At 61.8% G+C, this 18,301-nt stretch overlaps 1 protein-coding gene across 1 annotated transcript; it reads right to left on the reverse strand.

The window, feature by feature from the left end:
* Positions 1-509: 509 nt before the first annotated feature.
* Positions 510-18,159, reverse strand: PALM3 (paralemmin 3). The gene is made up of 8 exons (XM_054012710.1): positions 17,612-18,159; positions 12,183-12,234; positions 10,150-10,230; positions 8,842-8,963; positions 6,649-6,748; positions 5,813-5,840; positions 5,195-5,314; positions 510-3,808 (listed from the first exon to the last, which is right to left on the reverse strand). Exons 2-8 carry the CDS (start codon positions 12,225-12,227, stop codon positions 1,593-1,595), a joined length of 2,712 nt encoding a protein of 903 aa, XP_053868685.1. The 5' UTR covers positions 12,228-12,234; positions 17,612-18,159; the 3' UTR covers positions 510-1,592.
* Between the last annotated feature and the right edge of the window lie 142 nt (positions 18,160-18,301).

Here is an 18,301-nt window from a genome sequence, read left to right on the forward strand (position 1 = left end):
TCTGAAATGGGGATCAGCCCCTATTATTAGATCAGGGCACAGACCCCGACCGAGATCAAAGTCCCCTTCAGGCTGGGCGCTGGGTCTCGCTGGGCTGGGCACTACACAGACACACACTGAGGGACAGTCCCTGCCCGGCAACGCTCACCGAGACAAAGAGGGTGGGAGGGGAAACTGAGGCCAGAGAGGGGCCGGGACTTGTCCACGTCACCCAGTAGTAAAATGGCAGAGGCGGGCACAGCACCCAGCAGGCCCTCAGTGGGTAGGGTGACCAGATGTCCCGATTTTTGGGTCTTTTTCTTATATAGGCTCCTATTCCCCCCCACCCCCGTCCCGATTGTTCACACTTGCGGTCTGGTCTCCCCCACACACTCACAAACAGCAGCTTCCCATGGAAAGTGACTTTAATGGCGAATCACTCAGTACTGACCCCTGCTGGACGGCTCAAGGCCAGCCCGCGTGCCTGGCTCACACTCCCTGATTCCAAACAAGAGCGGGTTAAAGGGGGGGGGGGGGGGGGGGAGAGACAAACCCAGCTTTGGGGGCTGTTCTACTGATGCCCAGATCCTCCAGGACACCGAAATACCTCAGCCGGCTCCAGCCTGTCCCATTACTGAGCTCCAGGGCTGCCCGAGCCAGAGCTGGGAAAGGGGGTTTGGTCCTGCAAGGGGCAGATGCAGGCGCGGGAAAGCTGTGCTGAGGACTGTGGGAGGAGGCGGTTTCTGGGGCGCGGCGATGACTCTGGGAAAGGTCTCTCGGCCAAGACGTGTTGGGGAGCAGGCAGCCGGGCCGTGCCCAGCTCAGCTGGACGCTGAGCGATCCCACGTGCTGGCGTGTGTACGTCTGGGTGTGCACCGGCCTCTGGCCAGGTGCCTGCCAGTGTGCCCCAGTGCACCTGCGATTGTGTGGGGCCTGTGTGTGTGAGTGCAGCGGTCTGGGCTGTGATGCGTGTGCAGTGTCTGTGTGCAGAGGGGTAAGCATTGTGTCCGTGTGTACTTCTGTACTGGGGGGGGGGGGAGGTGTACATGCACTTGTGAGCATGTATTTGTACCTGGGGGCTTGTCTGCATAGTCAGGGGTGTGCGGGAGACCGGGCGCGTGTACACGTGTTTGTATGCAGAGGTTTGTATTCGGGCAGGGGCGTGTGTGCATGCATGTGCATTCATGCGGGGGGGGGCGAGCGTGCGTATATACAGGCGTGTGCAGAAGTGTGAGCTGGGGCCCTGAACACCCAGGAACAGGAGACCCCCGCCCCTCCCCCCTTTGCCCAGCACTCGGAGCTCCAGAGAGGGGCAGAGACGGAAGGAAAAGGACCCCTCTGTGCAGGGGCTTGGGACAGAACCAATCAGACGTGAAATTAGCGCAGCAACCACGTCTTGCCAGCAGGAGACAGGTGCCCCCCCAACTAACTGCCTACCCCAGGCACCTCTCCATAGGAAAACATCAGGTGGTACAAATGCACAGCCTCCCTGGGGGAATTCAAACACCAGGGGCTGAGCTGCAGCTGCATGGGCCCCCAGTCACCGGAGCAAGGTCCCTCTGCTCAGCCAGTCTCCGGCTGGGGCTCTCGCCGCCCCATCCCAGCGCCCGGGATCACATGACAGAGCAGCACTGGCACGTCTTCTGCTTGCGTCTGCCCGTCTCCTGCCCGTCTCCCGGCCGGGAGGTGGTGGCGCTCCTGCCCTGGCACGGAGAGGCGGTGTTGGCAGAGGCGGTGGTGTATGTCGGGGCCTCTGGGCTCACAGCTGCCAGCGACTTCAAGGTGCCAGCTCCCGGCTGCAGGCTCCTGGCCACGGGATCTAGTGGCGCCTTCTGGCCCGTCCGGAGCCCAGAGGCTTCCTTGAGCAGAGGCTGCTGCTCCGGGTGGAGCTTCCCCAGGTTTTCGGTGGTTTCTTCTGCAGTCGATGGAACCGGGCCAGTGCCGCTGCCTCCTTTCAGGGCCATGCTCTCCCTGGGTCGGGAAGGCACCTGCTCCAGGGCTGGTGCTCTGCCGGATGGCAACTCCCGTGGGGTAAGTGGTAGCTCCCCATGAAGGGCAGGGATTGGCTCTTGGCTGGAGGAGATCTGGCTGTGGAATAAATGTTTAGCTTCGTGCGGTGAAGGGATCTGGTCCTGCAGAGATGTGTTAGCTTCCTGCAGAGAGGAAGGGATCTGGTCCTGCAGAGAGGAAGGGATCTGGTCCTGCAGAGCTACTGTAGCTTCTTGGGGAGATGGGATCTGGTTCTGGAGAGATGCGTTAGCTTCCTGCAGAGAGGAAGGGATCTGGTCCTGCAGAGAGGAAGGGATCTGGTCCTGCAGAGATGCGTTAGCTTCCTGCAGAGCGGAAGGGATCTGGTCCTGCAGAGCGGAAGGGATCTGGTCCTGCAGAGCTACTGTAGCTTCTTGGGGAGATGGGATCTGGTTCTGGAGAGATGCGTTAGCTTCCTGCAGAGAGAAAGGGATCTGGTCCTGGAGCGCTGCCTTAGCCTCTTGTGGTGAGAGGATCTGGCCCTGAAGAGATGTTTTAACTTCCAGCAGAGACAATGGGATCTGGTCCTGCTCAGTTGGGATCTGGTTTTGCATAGATACTTCAGCCTCCTGCAGAGAGGAAGGGGTCTGGTCCTGGACAACTGATGGGATCTGGTCCTGCGGAGCTCCTTTAGCCTCTTGGGGGGAGGGGATCTGGCCCTGCAGAGCTGGGATCTGGTCCTGCAGAGCTGGGATCTGGTCCTGCAGAGCTCCTTTAGCCTCTTGGGGGGAGGGGATCTGGTCCTGCAGAGCTGGGATCTGGTCCTGCAGAGCTCCTTTAGCCTCTTGGGGGGAGGGGATCCGGTCCTGCAGAGCTGGGATCTGGTCCTGTGGAGCTCCTTTAGCCTCTTGGGGGGAGGAGATCTGGTCCTGCGGAGCTGGGATCTGGTCCTGCGGAGCTCCTTTAGCCTCTTGGGGGGAGGGGATCCGGTCCTGCAGAGCTGGGATCTGGTCCTGCAGAGCTGGGATCTGGTCCTGCAGAGCTCCTTTAGCCTCTTGGGGGGAGGGGATCCGGTCCTGCAGAGCTGGGATCTGGTCCTGCAGAGCTCCTTTAGACTCTTGGGGGGAGGGGATCTGGTCCTGCGAATAAGCCTTTGTCTCTGCTCCTTCCCCCATCCCTGCAGCCTGGGGACGCTCTGCCCCGGGGGACACCTGACGCTCTGGTTCCCTAGCGGGCCCCTGCCACATAGGGCCTCTCCCCTGGGTGGGTCCCAGCTCCTCCGGCCTCTCTGGTTCTGCTGCCCTGCGCTGAGCCCTCTGGGCAGCCTCTGCTGCCTCCATTCCCGTGGCTCCCCTGGCAGGCTCAGCCGAGATCTCCCGCTCTTCCACGACCCCGCTCGGTTCCTCCAGCTCCCCGTCCGGCTCGGGCCTCGGGGAATCGAGGCAGCAGTTCTCATCCGGCAGGGCCTGCGCCTCCCCGTCCTGTGCCCCGGATTCCCCCTCCGGCCCCTCTCTGCTCCCTTCCCCTGCCACGCTCTCCTCCATCCCACTGTCCAGGGCGTCACTCACAAGGGCGGGCGGGCTCTGCGGCTCCCGCTCGGTCCTTCCGTCCCAAGCCTCCTCCAACCCATTCTCTCCCCGGGGAGCTTCCCCCTCCGTCTCCGGGGACGTCCGCCCGATGGCGTCCATGCTGCCCACTTCCTGGCCCAGGTGGTTTCTAATGATCATCTCCACCTTGCCCACACCCAGCTTCTCCGGCTGCTTGGCGGACGCCCCCGCCCCGTCATCCTGAGTTCCCGGAGCCGCAGAGCTGGCGTCAGTCTTGCCCTCCCCAGGGCCAACACCCTCCACGCCAAAGGGACCTTGAAGGCAAAAGAGAACATGGGTCAGCCCCTTGGATCTCTCCCCATGGCCCCAGGGGGAGGGGGACCTGTCCCAAGGTGGCTGAGGAGATACTGGTCTCTAGACAACAGCATCACCTGGGGGAATCCTTCAGACCCGTCCCCAAGCAGGAGGCCCCCCGGCTGGAGGTGGTCATTACTGCAGGGATCAATGGGCTTTGCCCCTTCGCCTCCCTGCATTACAGAGCGCTTCACAGACCTCTCTGGCCTGAGCCGCCCCACGCTGGGCACCGGGGGGAGATCGGTCCCATGTGACTGGTGGGGAAACTGAGGCACAAACAGGGAGGTGACTTGTCAGCACAGAGGAGCTGGACCTGCTTCCTGTGACATAGGGTACAGCTGTGCCCAATTGGGCCAATCAAGGGGGCGGGGGCAGCAGCTGGGGCTATGAGGGATCCAGGAGAATCAGAGAGGGAAGAGATCCTGGCAGGAGGATGTAAAGGGCCCTGGGGGAAGGCTGAAGGTACCAGAGGAGTTTGCCAGGCTGAAGGCCGGAGTTGCCTACTGTCTTCTGAGCCGGAGCTGAGGGCCAGGGGAATAGCGGGGGATGTCTCTGAGAGGAAGTGATGGAGGCTCTAGATCTGGGGGTTATAAACTGACTCTCTTTGGGGACTCCGTAAGGGGTTTTATGTAACACCCTGGCCCCAAAGAGGGGTAGCGGAGAGCCAGCCGTGGTGTCCTTAGGGGCCCTACGTGGAATGGTTCACTAGGAGAATGGCCCAAGGCCACCTGGGGAAGTTGTGGCAGAGTCAGGAAAGGAACCCGAGGATACTGGTTCCCAGTACCCTCCTCTCCCCATTGCGCCAACCTTCCATCCCCCAGCTGAGATCTGAACCCAGGAGTCCTGGCTCCCAGCCCCCTGCTCTAACCACTAGACCCTCCTCCCTTCCCAGAGTCGGGATAGAACCCAGGACTCCTGGCTCCCAGCCCCCTGCTCTAACCACTAGACCCCACTCCCCTCCCCGAGCCAGGATAGAACCCAGGAGTCCTGGCTCCCAGCCCCCTGCTCTAACCACTAGACCCCACTCCCCTCCCCGAGCCAGGATAGAACCCAGGAGTCCTGGCTCCTAGCTCCCTGCTCTAACCACTAGACCCTCCTCCCTTCCCAGAGCCGGGATAGAACCCAGGAGTCCTGGCTCCCAGCCCCCTGCTCTAACCACTAGACCCCACTCCCCTCCCCGAGCCAGGATAGAACCCAGGAGTCCTGGCTCCCAGCCCCCTGCTCTAACCACTTCCCATGCAGGAATCCCCAGGTTGCGATTTGGCCCCGGCTGCCCTGTAGTACTGGCCTAGCTCCCGGGCCAGGGCTCTGGGAGTGATGGTGCCCCGCCCCGTCCGAACGCTCACCTGCTCTCGACACATCCCCGTTCTCCAGGGTCTCCCGGGCTGCCGCTCGCATGGCCCTCTTGGGGGGCACTGGAGCCAGGCGGAGGGCAGGTTCGGTCTCGCAGCCACAACCCCCCCCACCTGGGTTTGGTTGGAAGAGAAAGGAGGCCGGGTCGATCACCAAGACCGGCTCTCCTGCGCTCTCCCTCTTCTGCCCTGCCCCAGAGGGACCCCCTATGGGGAGAGGAGCCTCCCTGCCCCATTGATATTACATTGGGACGCCCCCTCCCCAGTCACCAGCCTCCAGGCTCCATGGGCAGCCCTGGGACAAGCCCGCAGAGCAGGGGCCGTTCCCCTCTCTTGCCCACGTGGTCAGCTTCTGGGAATGCAGGCTTTCCCCAGCCGGCTACTCCCCCAGGCCCCCAGGCCCCCACGACCTGAGCTGTGGGGTCCCACTCCCTCCCCACACGCTGCGGCACCATCCCATCGCCAGCTCACATCCTGCGGCTGACACCAACCCCCCCCCATTCCCTGAGCCTCGACCCCTTGAGCCCCCCCGAGCCTCAGGAAGGGACCTAGCCATGACCCCCTGGGGAAACCAGCCCCGGCCGCTTTCCCAGCCAACAGGGAACAACTCACCTGCCGAAGCAGAGCCAGCCCCCCGGGCCTGAAAGAGAGACACGGGCGCCTTAGGGGGTGGGGGGACAGCTTGGGGAGGGGACTGGGGACAATGTATTGGCCCAGAATGGCTCCGGCCTCCTGTTTGCCAGGGGTCAGTTTTGCCTCCTCTGGGGTTGTTTTTGCAGCCCAAGAAGGAAGCGATCGAAGCCCAAAGGAAACATAAGGAGAACCCAGGAGTCCTGAAAAGAGGCCAGAGGCTCAGACACAGGCCTGGGGGAAGAATTTAGGCGATAAACCGTAGAGACGAGACAACCCCAGGCAGGGAAAGGGATAGAACAGGAGCCGCTCAGCAGGGGCGGACTGTTGAGGCCGAAAGCCCCCCCAACTTAGCCGGCCAGTGGCCTGTCCAGGGGTAATTACAATAGGTGGCAGGGCCCCGTCTGGTCAGTGGCCAGAATGATTTGCATGTCAGGGCACAACCAGTATTGTGTTTTTAGCCGCCAGGTTCAATGAAATGGCACCAAGCCAGGCCAGGGGGCAGAGGGGTCCGACTCCCCTTGAGTAGCAGGGGAGGGCTGGGTGGGGGTTAGGAGACTCTGCCCCCCGCAGGCAGCACGTTCACCACCGGGCTATGCTGTCTGCATAACCACAGAGGGACCCCACTAGATCTTCAGGGGGACTGAGCCTGTCCCATCCCCTGCTGCCCTCTTACCCGCCCCATGTGCCCACCCAGGAGTTAATCGTTGGGAGCACGCAGAGGGGGGCTCCCCCTGGCTTGGGTATGGCGTGCAGCCCCCTGCCCCACAGCTCCTGTTGCAGCATGCGCTCCCCCTCCTCCTGCCCCGCTGCATTACCTCACAGCTGCCTCCTGCTGGCTGCTTGGCATCTTCCAAGGCCTCGTGGGGCCTGCCGTGATGCTCCGGGTTATCCAGCTGCTGCATCTGGGACTGGAGGCTGCAGAGAGAGGGAGAGAAAAGCTCCCAGGCTGGGTCCCTTTCCGTGGGGACTGGGGCCGACCCTGCTCCCCGGCCACAACCAGGCTCCCAGGCCGGAAAGCAGAGAAGCTGAGCTCAGTTCGGCCATGTAGAATTTTGCGCTGGCCCCTGCCTGTTGGGGGTAAAAACCCCATTGGCCTCTTACTAAAGTACAGGCCCCTGCAAGTCAGGACACCTGGGTTCTATCCCTGGCAAGATGTTTCCCTTCATCGTGCCTCAGTTTCCCCTCCCATCCTTTATGTATTTAGCCTGTGAGCTCTCTGGAGCAAGGACTGTCCCTCACTATGTCTGGGCAGCACCTGATGCAAGGGAACCCTGATCAAAAGGGAAATCTCCTTTATTTGGGAGCAGTATTGGGGCTAAGCCACATAGGCGAACAGTTCCGATTCCACGGGCCAGACTGAAGGGGTGTCTCCCTAACTAGCATGTGCATTCACACGCACACACCCCTGCCAGTTTATTCCCATGTGCACGCCAGTTTCATTGGCTTTTCTAACCCGGCTGGTTGAAATGGCGGGTTCTGTATAAATGGGCACATTGACATTAGATCACGTTGCCAATATCCTTCTGGTTTGTTACGTGTTCCCATGCACAGGGGTTGGAGCAAGGGGGCCTGGGAGTCAGGTCTCCTGGGTGACCTGAGAAGCAGCAAAATCTCTGGCTATGATTAGGTGTATTACGGGAAAGCCTAGGCGTCCCAGCATTGTGGTAGGTGCTGTAGAGAGCGTCCGATCTATGTCTGGGGCAAGAGACACCAGCTGGTTACAGACAGGCAGGCAGCCCAAGGAAACAAGCCCAGCTCAGCTCAGCCCTTCTCAGGTTGGTTGCAGGCCTCCCGGCAAAGGGGAGGCATTTGCAGGTGGATAATGAGACGCTTCTAGGGGGTTACGGGGAGCTGCTCCCAAGCAGGGAGAAAGCACCGCGGGGCTGGTTTGCAAAGGGTCCAGGCGGACGCTGGAGCCGGGAGTTGGCAGCTCAATGAGAGACAATTGGTCCGGTGGGGAGAGGCCGGGAAAGAGACGACAAGCAGCTTATGTTTGACACGATAGAGAAGGGGGAGCCGGGGGAGGGACGCCCTGGTCCGAGCAACTGTAAACCTAGAGGCTAGAGCGGGGGGACTGGGCGTCAGGATTCCTGGGTTCCATTCCCAGCTCTGCTCCTGCCTCACCCTGTGGCCCTGGGCAAGTCACTGCCCTGCTCTGTGCCTCAGTTTCCCCCTGCCCTGGCGAAGCGCTGTGAGATTGCTGGGTGAAAACAGCTCCGATTGGGCAGAGAGATCTCAAAGGCCCCTTTAGATGGATGGACCCCAGGGCGGGGGTCCCTGCCGTGCACAGGGATAAAAAGTTCCAGGGTCCAAATGCAACGCGTGCAGCTTGCTCAGCTGTGCCTCGTCTTGCCCGTTGTTCTGAGCGGTGATTTAATCCTGCGCAGTGCTGCTTACTCGGCATGCAGTCACCTCCCCGCCCCGTGTCCGCCTTTTGATTCCCTCAGCGCTTGGTCTGAAACCACAGAAGCTGTCACGAAGACAGTTTGTCTGCTTTGTAAATGTCAGATTCCTTTGCTGTGTTTTACCCGCCTACTTCTTCCGGTCCAGGCAGGGGAGGGGGTGAAGTACGGAGGGCTCATGTCCCCCAACAAAAGTTTGGCCGGCCAGTCCCCAATTCCAAATCTGGCTGCTTTCACCTTGCTTCCCTAAAATCCCCATCAGATCTTCCTTCCTGCCCCGAACTGCTGGGGGGCTGTTAAACAGCTGCACGCCTCACCCCAGAGATGGCTGCATTTCAGCATCCATCGAGCAATCCCCAGGCAGTTTGCTGGGTGGGAGTTAATCAGCAGCCCTGCCCTGCCCTGCGAGGTGGCTGTAGCTCCAGGCTGAATGAGTAATTCCCCAGTGCTGCATTGCTGTGTGGCCGTTAAAGAGCTGCCAAGCCCCGCCCCAGAGGTGGCTGCATTTCAGTGCTGGGGGAAGCATGTAAAACACTTTGTGATCCCTCCCGGGGAAGAGGCCCGCTGCAGATCTCCCCTGCGACGTACCCACTGCCCTCTCCTTACCTGGACAGGTCCTGCTCTAGCTCCTGGATGCGGGACTGTGTCTGCCATAGTGGGGAGGTGGGGTTGTTCTCGGGGGGCAGACACGACCCCTCCATCAGCCACTGGTCTCGCAGGGACTTCCTCTGGGGGGGTGGGGTGGAAGAGAGCAGAACATTCTCTATCAGCCGGCCCCTCCCCCCACGCCCCGGATCGAGGCCACATGTACCCACGTGTCCCCCCAGCGCCATACAGCCATGCACCCATGCTGTCACGCAGTCACATGGACACGCCCCATGTGTTCTATTACAGCTCCTCACCCCCCCAGCCCACGTCTCCTTGCCATTGCTCCTGCTCCATGCACACGTGTGTCCAAGTATAGCGTCCATACATGTACACGGGGACATACAGACACGCACACACCGACTACACCTGTGACCCTACTGCTACTCATGCTTCGTGCACAATGCCTGACCAGGGATGCACACACGTGCACAGGCATGGACACACAAATGCACATGCACACACGTGGACAGCCACAGCCGCACACACGTGTACACACGCCTGCACCGCATCCACACACACGCTCCGGTTCAGTGGCCCGTGGCACTTCAGCACCTGGCAGGTGGCTCCACCTGCCCCAGGAGCCAGGCTGCCGGTGGCCTCTGACTGGTAATAGGATCTGTGCCATGGGTGGACCCCAGGACAGGAAAAGTGGGGTGGTGGGAGTTGCTTCCCCACCTTGAGCAAAATGCACGTGGCCCCTCCCCCCAGCTCACATCAGTGCCAAGGGGTTTGCCATGTGCTGCACAGAGCAGGGCTGAGGTAGCCACCACCCTATGGGGGGGGGGTGTCCCTGTGCAGGAACCTGTCACCCCCCAAATCCCCCAGCAGCCAGCACCCCATGCTGGCAAGCAATCCCTGCCCCCACAACTCCCAAGGCAGCCAGGGACCCCAGCACCCCTTTGTTGGGCTGACCCCCAGCAGACCCCACCCCAGAAGACCACATCCCCAACCACAAGGTCCCCTAACACCCCCCCCGACCCCACAGATGCCACCTACATCCCTTCACATCCCAGAAGACCACACCCCCCAGACCCCCTAACCCCCACCCACCCTCCACAGACCCCCCCCATGTCCCCTAACACCCCCCACAGACCCCACCCCGCAAGTCACCTACCACCCACAGACCCCCTCCCTCACCCCCAGGAGACCCCACCCCCCTAACACCTCCCATCCCCCCAAGCACCCCCACAGGAGACCCCACCCCCTCACCCCCCAGCTCCCCTAACACCCCCCACAGACCTCACCCACCGCCCCCGCTCCCGGTACCTTGAGCTGCTGGGCTCGGAGTTTCTCCTCCTCCAGCTCCCGGCGCGTCCGGAGGATCCGCTCCTGCACCTTGCGCCGCCCCTGCAGCCGGGGAGCAGCAGCAGTGAGGCTGGAGCCGCCGCCCTGCGGGGCCAGACGCGGCGAGCCGCGGACAAAGGGCCCTGGGCGGGGGGAGCCACGTGCGCTCCCGCGGGCGGCCCGGGCTGCGGCGCCGGGGCTGTAACCCTGGCGCGGCCAGTGGGGACCCTGCGGAGCGGGCACGGGATAGACCCGGACCAGGGCACCCGCGTGTCCCTGCGGCTGTTCACCCCGCGGGCACACGCGTGTCCCTGACACTAGTCACCCATCTGCACACGCATGTTGTCCCTGTCCCTGTTCGCCACCCTGCACACACGTGTTCTTGCTTCTGTGCATTCCAAGTGCACACGCGTGTCCCTGACCCTAGTCACCCATCTGCACATGTGTGTCCTTGCTTCTCTGCATTCCGAGTGCACACGCATGTCCCTGACACTATTCACCCATGCACATGCGTGTCCTTGCTGCTGTTCTCCCCGCGTGCACACGCGTGTCCCTGACACTAGTCACCCATGCATACGCGTGTCCTGGCTGCTGTTCTCCCCGCGTGCACATGAGTGTCCCTGACACTAGTCACCCATCTGCACACGTGTGTTGTCCCTGACCCTGTTCTCTACCCATGCACACACGTGTCCTTGCTTCTGTGCATTCCGAGTGCACACATGTGTCCCTGCTGCTGTTCATCCACTGAGTGCACACGCGTGTCCCTGACTCTATTCACCCATCTGCACACGTGTTGTCCCTGACCCTGTTCCCCACCCATGCACACACGTGTCCTTGCTTTTGTGCATTCTGAATGCACGTGTGTCTCTGACACTAGTCACCCATGCACACACGTGTCCCTGCTGCTGTTCACTCCGTGTGCACACACATGTCCTTGACACTATTCACTCATGCACACGTGTGTCTCTGCTGCTGTTCACCCACTGAATGCACATGTGTGTCCCTGACACTATTCAGCCCATGCACACATGTGTTTTCCCTGACCCTGTTCACCACCCGTGCACATGCGTCCTTGCTTCTGTTCATTTTCTGAGTGCACGTGTGTGTCCCCGCTGCTTTTCATGCCTCTATGCCCATGTGTGTCCCTGTTGCCGTTTGCCTTCGTGCACACACGTGTCTCTGTTGCTCTTCATTGCCCTGTGCACATGCCTCTGCCTGCTGCATCACAACCTCTGTGCACACGCGTGTTCCTAACACTATTCACCCCGTGTGCACATGCCATGGTACAAATGCTGTTCACACCCATGTCCATGTCATGTGGGCCCATGCATATCGCTACCCCCACATGCCTGCTGCTCCATCCCGGCCCCTGCCCGATCCCCCTTCTCCCCCACCCCCCTTTCCCAGGGTGCTGCGCTGGGCTCGGCTGGGCCGGCCTCCAGGTCCCTCTCTCAGCCTGAAAGGCCTGGACTGGAGAAAAGCTGTTTCTGGAGCCACACGGCCTGCTGAATAATTGATCTGTTAATGATGGGGGGGGGGAGGAGTCGGGGGGAGCCGGGCTCAAGTTACTCCCCTGGCTGCTAAGAGCTTCCTGGCTCCAGGATTCAGCCCAGCCCATGGGCCTGCAGAGACAGAAGGTCACCACTGTGACGAACAGGCCGGTGGTCAGCTCCAGCAGGCACAGAAACTGGACTAAGTCCCCCTCCGCCCCGCACCTGTTGCCTGGACAGCTGGACGGCTGGCTGTGGGGGGAGCGCGTGGCTAGTCCAGTGCCAGTCTCTCCCAGCAGGGGGCGCTGTGGGGAGCGGGGCAGGAGCGCTGGCTGTGGGGGGATCTCCCGGCTGCTCCATTCTCCGGCTTTCGGAGGCATATTTGTCCTCTGTCCAATTGGATTCCTCTGTCCCTGCCACTGCCCCCGGGGCACCAGCTGTGGGCCTCTCCTGTGCCCAGTTCCAGCCAAGGGCCCTAGTCCTGTCTTGGCCGGGGTCCCTGGGGGTGGGGAGGGGTCCACTCACCACGATGGCCTCTAGGCGCTGCGTGTACAGGGAGCTCTCTGCCATCTTCCCTCTGAAAGACAAACCGAGGCTGGCCAAAGGTCGAGCGGCTCCAGCTTTCTCCTCCGTTCCTGCCCCTCTATCCCTCCTTCACGTGCTCCTTTTCCTGCACTTCTTTCCCTCCCTCCCGCCCTCTCCCATTCCCTCTCTCTGGGGCCCTTCCCCTCCTCCCGCCTCCCGCCCCGGCGAGAAGCATTTGTGGGATTCAGCAGCAAGTCTGGACAGGACGAAGGGGGCTGCAAACTTGCTCTCGGCCTCAGATTCCCCTGCCAGAGAGCGAGAGCTGGGACCACGCTGCATTGGGGGGGGGTTCCACTCCCCTCTGCACCCCCACAAGGCCTTTCTGAGCTAAAAAATCAGTTCACACCTGTTTAGAAAATCAGCTGGCACTTCCCCCCCCCAGCCGAATCAAAGTCGCTCTGTTTGCAATCCCAGTCCCGGCCTTTCCCAGCAGGAGGTGCTGGTTTTGGGGGGGCGAGCTCCTGGCCACGTCAGTCCTGGCCTCTCCCAGTAGGGGGCACTGCAGCCAGCCTGCCACTTCCTCTGCCCCTGCCCCAGAGGCAGCGTTCAGCAGAGGGATGGGAGGAGGAAACCCAGAGCCCCCCATGTGCCGTGCAGAGGAGCCCAGGGGAGTGGCAGCACTGGGAGAACAGAATGGGGAGCAGAGCGGGCATCTGGCTGGTATGGGAGGCACTGGGAGGGGCTGGAGGGGGCATCACCGGGGGCAGATGGACCCCGGGCGTTTGGGATGCTGGCAGGATCCTGGTCTTGGTCCCCAGCTGGGCAAAAATTCCAGGGAAGGGGCTGGTGTGTGTATGGGGAGGGGTGGGGGGGATCTCTGCTCTGGGGAGGGGCCAGGTCGGGAATAGGGTGCAGCAGAGGGGCCTTGCCCCATGCAGCTTGCCCTGTGTGGGGCACAGAGAGCAGGGGCAGAGCAGGGGAGGGGGCACATCATCTATTGCCATCGGCCCTGGAGCTGCCCACACCTCCCCCCAGCTCTGTGCAGGAGGCAGGGGCTTGGGAGGAGATGGAGTGGGGACCCCGTCCTGCCCCTCTGCCCTGGGAGGTTTGGAGGAAGAGGGTTTGGCAACAGGGGCTCTGGTTACTGAAGTGGGGCCAGAGCTTCCCCCGTGGGGGGGTCCTAGGCAGGGCAGAGGGACCCCGTCAGGTCCTAGCACGTTCAGCTGTAGGCTGGGCCCCCTTTGTGCTCCTCTCTGGGGGCCAAGTCACCCCGGGGAGGGTGAGCGTCACCTCCCCACAACCCGGCCCAGGTGCCTGGGGCTGCGGTGGGTGATAGACACACAGACAAACACACTGCGAAGGGCTGACAGCGCGAGGCCGGCAGGGCCTGGGAGGGGAAGGGAGTGGAGCCACCAGCGCCTCTGGGCGCCCCATCCCCACTCCCCTCCCCATCAACACGCGCCAAGACGCAGCCGCGCCGTGAGACGGACAGACAGACGCTGAGACCCAGCGGAGAGCGGGATCCGTGCTGGGAGACTCGCTGGCTCCGTGCCCGTGCCTGGGCGTCCGGCCACACGGCAGCATTACCCTTGCCAGACCCGGGTCTCACGGCCGCACTAACGTGTCCACACTGCTCCGCCGACCCTCCGGCTCAGGGCTGCGGTTCGACCGGCCTCCATACTGCGAAGTGACAGGGCTCTGCCCCGAGTCTCAGCAAGACTCGGCTCTGACCCACCCTCCTTAGCAGGGGCCGTGGGCCCAAGTCCCGAGGGGTTCCGGGCCCAAGTCAGGCTGATTTGTGTGTGGACAGAAGGGGGACTGGGCTCAAACCTGAGTGGGAACCCGGGTTCACGGTGCAGTGTTGTCGTACCCACAGCCTGAGCGACACACACACACCGCGAGAGACACACAGACACACTGCGACACCCCCACACACAGGGGCCCAGATGCGGGCTGAGCGCCACTCAAGGAACTCCTGTCTACACTAGAAAGGGTTTGCCAGTGGAGCTAGACCAGAGAAACCCCCCCCCAGTGAAGGTGTAACAGCTGTATTCCAATGCACAGCGGCACAGTACAGGGATCCCCCAGGACTGAAATGCAGCTGCCTCTGGGGTGGGTTACAGCAGCTTGTATCAGCAAAAGAGCTGATACAGCTTACACCAGTTCCCTGAGGGAAATAAGCTATCCCAGCAGGACTCCCCCCCAAGGATTGGTCAGGGCAGGCATTGGCAGGGAGAGGCGTGGGGAAATGGCCATGGGGAAGGAGGGGGGGACAGTATCCGATCAGAGCTGGGTCCCTTTGCCCCTGAGGTTACTTGAGGCCATCTTGTCCAGCCCCCGCCCCCCATGCCCATCAGCAGCCAGGTTAATAATGGACGCTGACAAACTGCAGGATCAGGGAAAGCGGAGGCTGGCGGATGCCAGGGAGCTGGACTGGAGGGGGCCCAGGGCAGGAGGGGGCCGTGGACACATCCCAGGAGGCAGGCACGGGGTCAGCATAGAGCAGGGAGAAAGGGAGTGGGATGAGGCCATATCCCTCCTTCACCTAACACATCTCTTCTCCCATGCTGGCAGGGTCCCAGGCTTGCTACGTTCCCCCCCATGCATACGCACTCTAATGCAGACAGGGTCCATTTCTACACACAGGCTCCCCAGAGGTGGCTGCATGTCAGTGCTGGGGGAGCCAGCCCTGTGTGGCACTGCTGTGTGCTGTTATGCAGCTGCCATGACCCACCCCAGAAGCGGCTGCATTTCAGTGCTGGGAGAGTGATCACTGTACACAATTCCTGAGTACCGTTTTACACTGCCACGCCCCACCCCAGAGGTGGCTGCATTGCACTGTTGCACAAAGCGATCTGTATAGAGAGATTCTTCAAGATGAGACTCCACAGAGACATATAAGATCCAGGCCCTGGTTTATCCTTCCCTCTCCTTGTCTTTTTGTTCTGGCTTGCTCTGTTTCTCCCCCACCCGGCCGTTTTACTTTGGTCCTCTCCCCAGCTGCTAATCGAATTCAAATCCATTTGCTTTACTGACAGCCCCCAGCCACAGACCGGCTGCCAGAGCTGAGGTGGGAGCAAGGGACCGGCCAGCGGGAGTGAAGTCCCTGTGTATTTAAGCAAATAGACCTGGCCGCAGAGGCAGCGAGCCAGAGGCCCCTGCACTCCAGCCAACAGGCTGACCTGGCTCCAGTCCTTGTTTCTAGCCTGCGTGAATTCTCTGTTAGGTCAGCAGCCAACCGCCTTCTGTTTCTACTCACTGTCCCCCTCTGCCAATGCTCTGCGCTCCTACCGAGCTGCCGCGTCCCACCCCAGAGGTGGCTGCATGTCGATGGGTGAGCCATTCCTGCGTCGCGGGGCAATGTATTGTTATGCAGCTGCCACGTCCCACCCCAGAGGTGGCTGCATGTCAGTGCTGGGTGAGCCAGGCCTGTGTGGGGTTGCTGTGCACTGTTATACAGCTGCTACGTCCCACCCCTGGAGGGACCTTCCCTAGGGGCTGAGAGCAGTCTGGGCTCCGTGTCCCATTTGCTGAACTGGACTGAGACCTGTCAAACTCACTACAGCCAGGTCCACCCAATTCCGTCGTTCCGTGAACAAAAACCTGGGAGCCAGGACACCTGGGTTCTATTTCTGGCTCAGGGAGGGGAGTCCAGTGGTTAGAGCAGAGAGCTGGGAGTCAGGACTCTTGGGTCCTATCCTGTCTCCAGGAGGGGAGTGGTGTCTAGTGGTTAAAGCAGTGGGGGCTGGGAGTCAGGACTCACAGTGACGCTGGGCAAGCCCCTTGGCCTCTCTGTGCCTCAGTTTCCCCATCCGATAAATGGAGATCCCGATCCCTTCCTTACCACGGGCTTAACAAGCAAGAGCGGGATCCTTGTGGTTATTTGCAGAGCCATGAGGGCCGACGGCGCTTTACCCCGGCCAGCTGTCAGCAGAGAGCCCAACCCAAGGGCTAGCCCTGACTAGTAGGGTGTCATTAGCCAGCCCCAGTCCTGGCAGGGCTCCCGGGCACCCCAGACATCAAGGAGGGAGTGTCCCCCGAAACCTGTTCCACTCAGAGGCCTGGTATGATGCTCCGGCAGTCAACCACTCCTCCCTGCCGCTCCCCCGCAGGGCACTTAGCCAGGGCTCCAAGGCCTTCAGACTAATTACTTCTGATTTGCTCCTTCCTAGGGACAGCAGCTGAAGAGGGAAGATAACCTCTAATGAGTGTGTGTTGTAGGAGCCCTGGCCAGGGGATTGAACCAGAGCTCGCCAGAGCCAGGCACATGCGTTGCTCCCTAGCTGGGGCTCCAGCAGCCGGGGATCCGGCCCAGGACCTGCAATGCACAAGTCAGGGGGCCCAGGTGTGGTGTCGTAAAGGGCTCAGACGTGGAGGGGTCTGGAATTGCCCAGGTTTCGAAGTTGTCTGCATCCCTCTCTGAGCAGAGCATCCTTCCCCTGCACCGCCCAGCAAACTCACTGGGGGCGCCCTCCGGGTGCGAGGAGGAGAATGGTCCCTGGAACAACGCAGGGCTGAGCAGAGAGAGGAGAAGGAGTTTGCCAGCAGGACCCCCCCACACGGGCAGCTCAGCCGTCTACACCTTGTCTTCGAGGGGCATCTTGGCTCTCTGTCTCCCCCATTCCGATAGGTGGCAGAGGACGGTCCTGCACTTCCTGGGTAGTGCTGAATAGCTAAAAACCCTCCCGCTCCCATTCACACCTAGATCCGCTCTGGATTTAGGAGTGGGAGTCAGCTCTGGGAGGGCAGTGAGGTCTAGTGGTTAGAGTGGGGGGGGGCTGGGAGTCAGGACTCCTGGGTTCTATCCCCAGCTCTGGGAGGGCAGTGGGGTCTAGTGGTTAGAGTGGCGGGAGGCTGGGAGTCAGGACTCCTGGGTTCTATCCCCAGCTCTGGGAGGGCAGTGCGGTCTAGTGATTAGAGTGGGGGGGCTGGGTTCTATCCCCCATGCTGGGAGGGGAGTGGGGTCTAGTGGTTACTAGTGCTGGGGTGCCAGGACTCCTGGGTTCTAGACCACAGGCGAGCCAATGTGTGGGGACAATGGAATATTCTGCTTGCCAGTAACCCCCCCTCCCCGCATGCTGCTACGGGCCCGCCCCCCTCTAGGCATGAGCTCAGGTTCCATGGTCCGTCTGGCACTTCGGCCTCTCTGCCTGGTTAACTCCGACTTGCTGTTCCGTCGCCACTGGGACCTGGCCTGAGACCCAACAAGCCCATTTCACTCACCGAGGGGCCGGGCGCTTCGTTCTGGCCCTGGGCTGCATTTGAACTAGTGGCCTTGAGGTCAAAGCCCTGGTGGGAGCTTCGGGAGAGATCGGTCCCTATCCCCCGAAGGCCGCGCAGCCGTCTCTGTCCCTCTGCTGCTCCCTCGCCCCCCTAGTCCCCAGCTCACAGGCGCCCGCGATAGTCGGTCCCTCCCTTCCTCCACTTACCGCTGCTCCAGCTGCCGCTGACTCTCCCGGGGGTGCGTGGGGTGGGCTGGGTGAGGCTTGCAGACCCCTGGCGGGGTCCCCTCCTCCGTCCAGCCAGGGGGCACTGCTAGGCAGGACTGCCAGCGCTTCACCGTGTGGCTCACCAAGTCAACGGCGCGGCATCATCAAATCTCTCCCTCCGCCTCACGCTGGCACTGAGCTCCCTGCCTTCCCCGGCGCGGCTTTGGGGGGGCGGCTCGGGAGAGCAGGTTAGGCCGGTTTGGGCTCAGGCGAAAGGTACAGGCAGGGAGCGTTGGGCAAGGGAGGTGGATTTCCCGGAGGTAGCTGGAGCGGTTCCGGGTCTGGACGCCCTTGAGAGAGCTCTCCCGCGCCCCCCTGTCCCGGCCCCTGCCCGCGTTGCTGGGTATGATCTGGAGACACTATCAGCTGTCTGGCTGAATTATTTACCAGCATTCCTGGGCTGCCTTGTTCAGCCACCTGTCTGCTCTCTCTCCCACATGCATGTCCGGCGGGATCCTCTGAGCAGGACCGTCCAGCCAACCTGCTGGGGGACCCTGCTATCACCCCTGCAACCGGAAGCAGCTGGCACAAGGGGACGGCTTGGCAGCCCTGTCGCTCGAGGGCCCTGCGGCGGGCGCCACAGCCGGGCACCACTGCATCGGAGGGCGTTATGCCCACTGTGCGCATGGC

Source organism: Malaclemys terrapin, chromosome 23 (genome assembly GCF_027887155.1).
Source record: "Malaclemys terrapin pileata isolate rMalTer1 chromosome 23, rMalTer1.hap1, whole genome shotgun sequence".
Classification (NCBI taxonomy): domain Eukaryota; kingdom Metazoa; phylum Chordata; order Testudines; family Emydidae; genus Malaclemys; species Malaclemys terrapin.

What these genes read in the sequence shown, in the direction of transcription:
- PALM3 (XM_054012710.1), bottom strand. Translation starts at nt 12,227, where the DNA reads ATGGCAGAGAGCTCCCTGTACACGCAGCGCCTAGAGGCCATCGTG. An exon ending in TCCGAGCCCAGCAGCTCAAG is followed by an intron (nt 8,964 to 10,149) that starts GTACCGGGAGCG and finishes CCACCCCCCCAG; the next exon opens with AGGAAGTCCCTGCGAGACCA. An exon ending in CGGGGATGTGTCGAGAGCAG is followed by an intron (nt 3,809 to 5,194) that starts GTGAGCGTTCGG and finishes TTTGCCTTCAAG; the next exon opens with GTCCCTTTGGCGTGGAGGGT.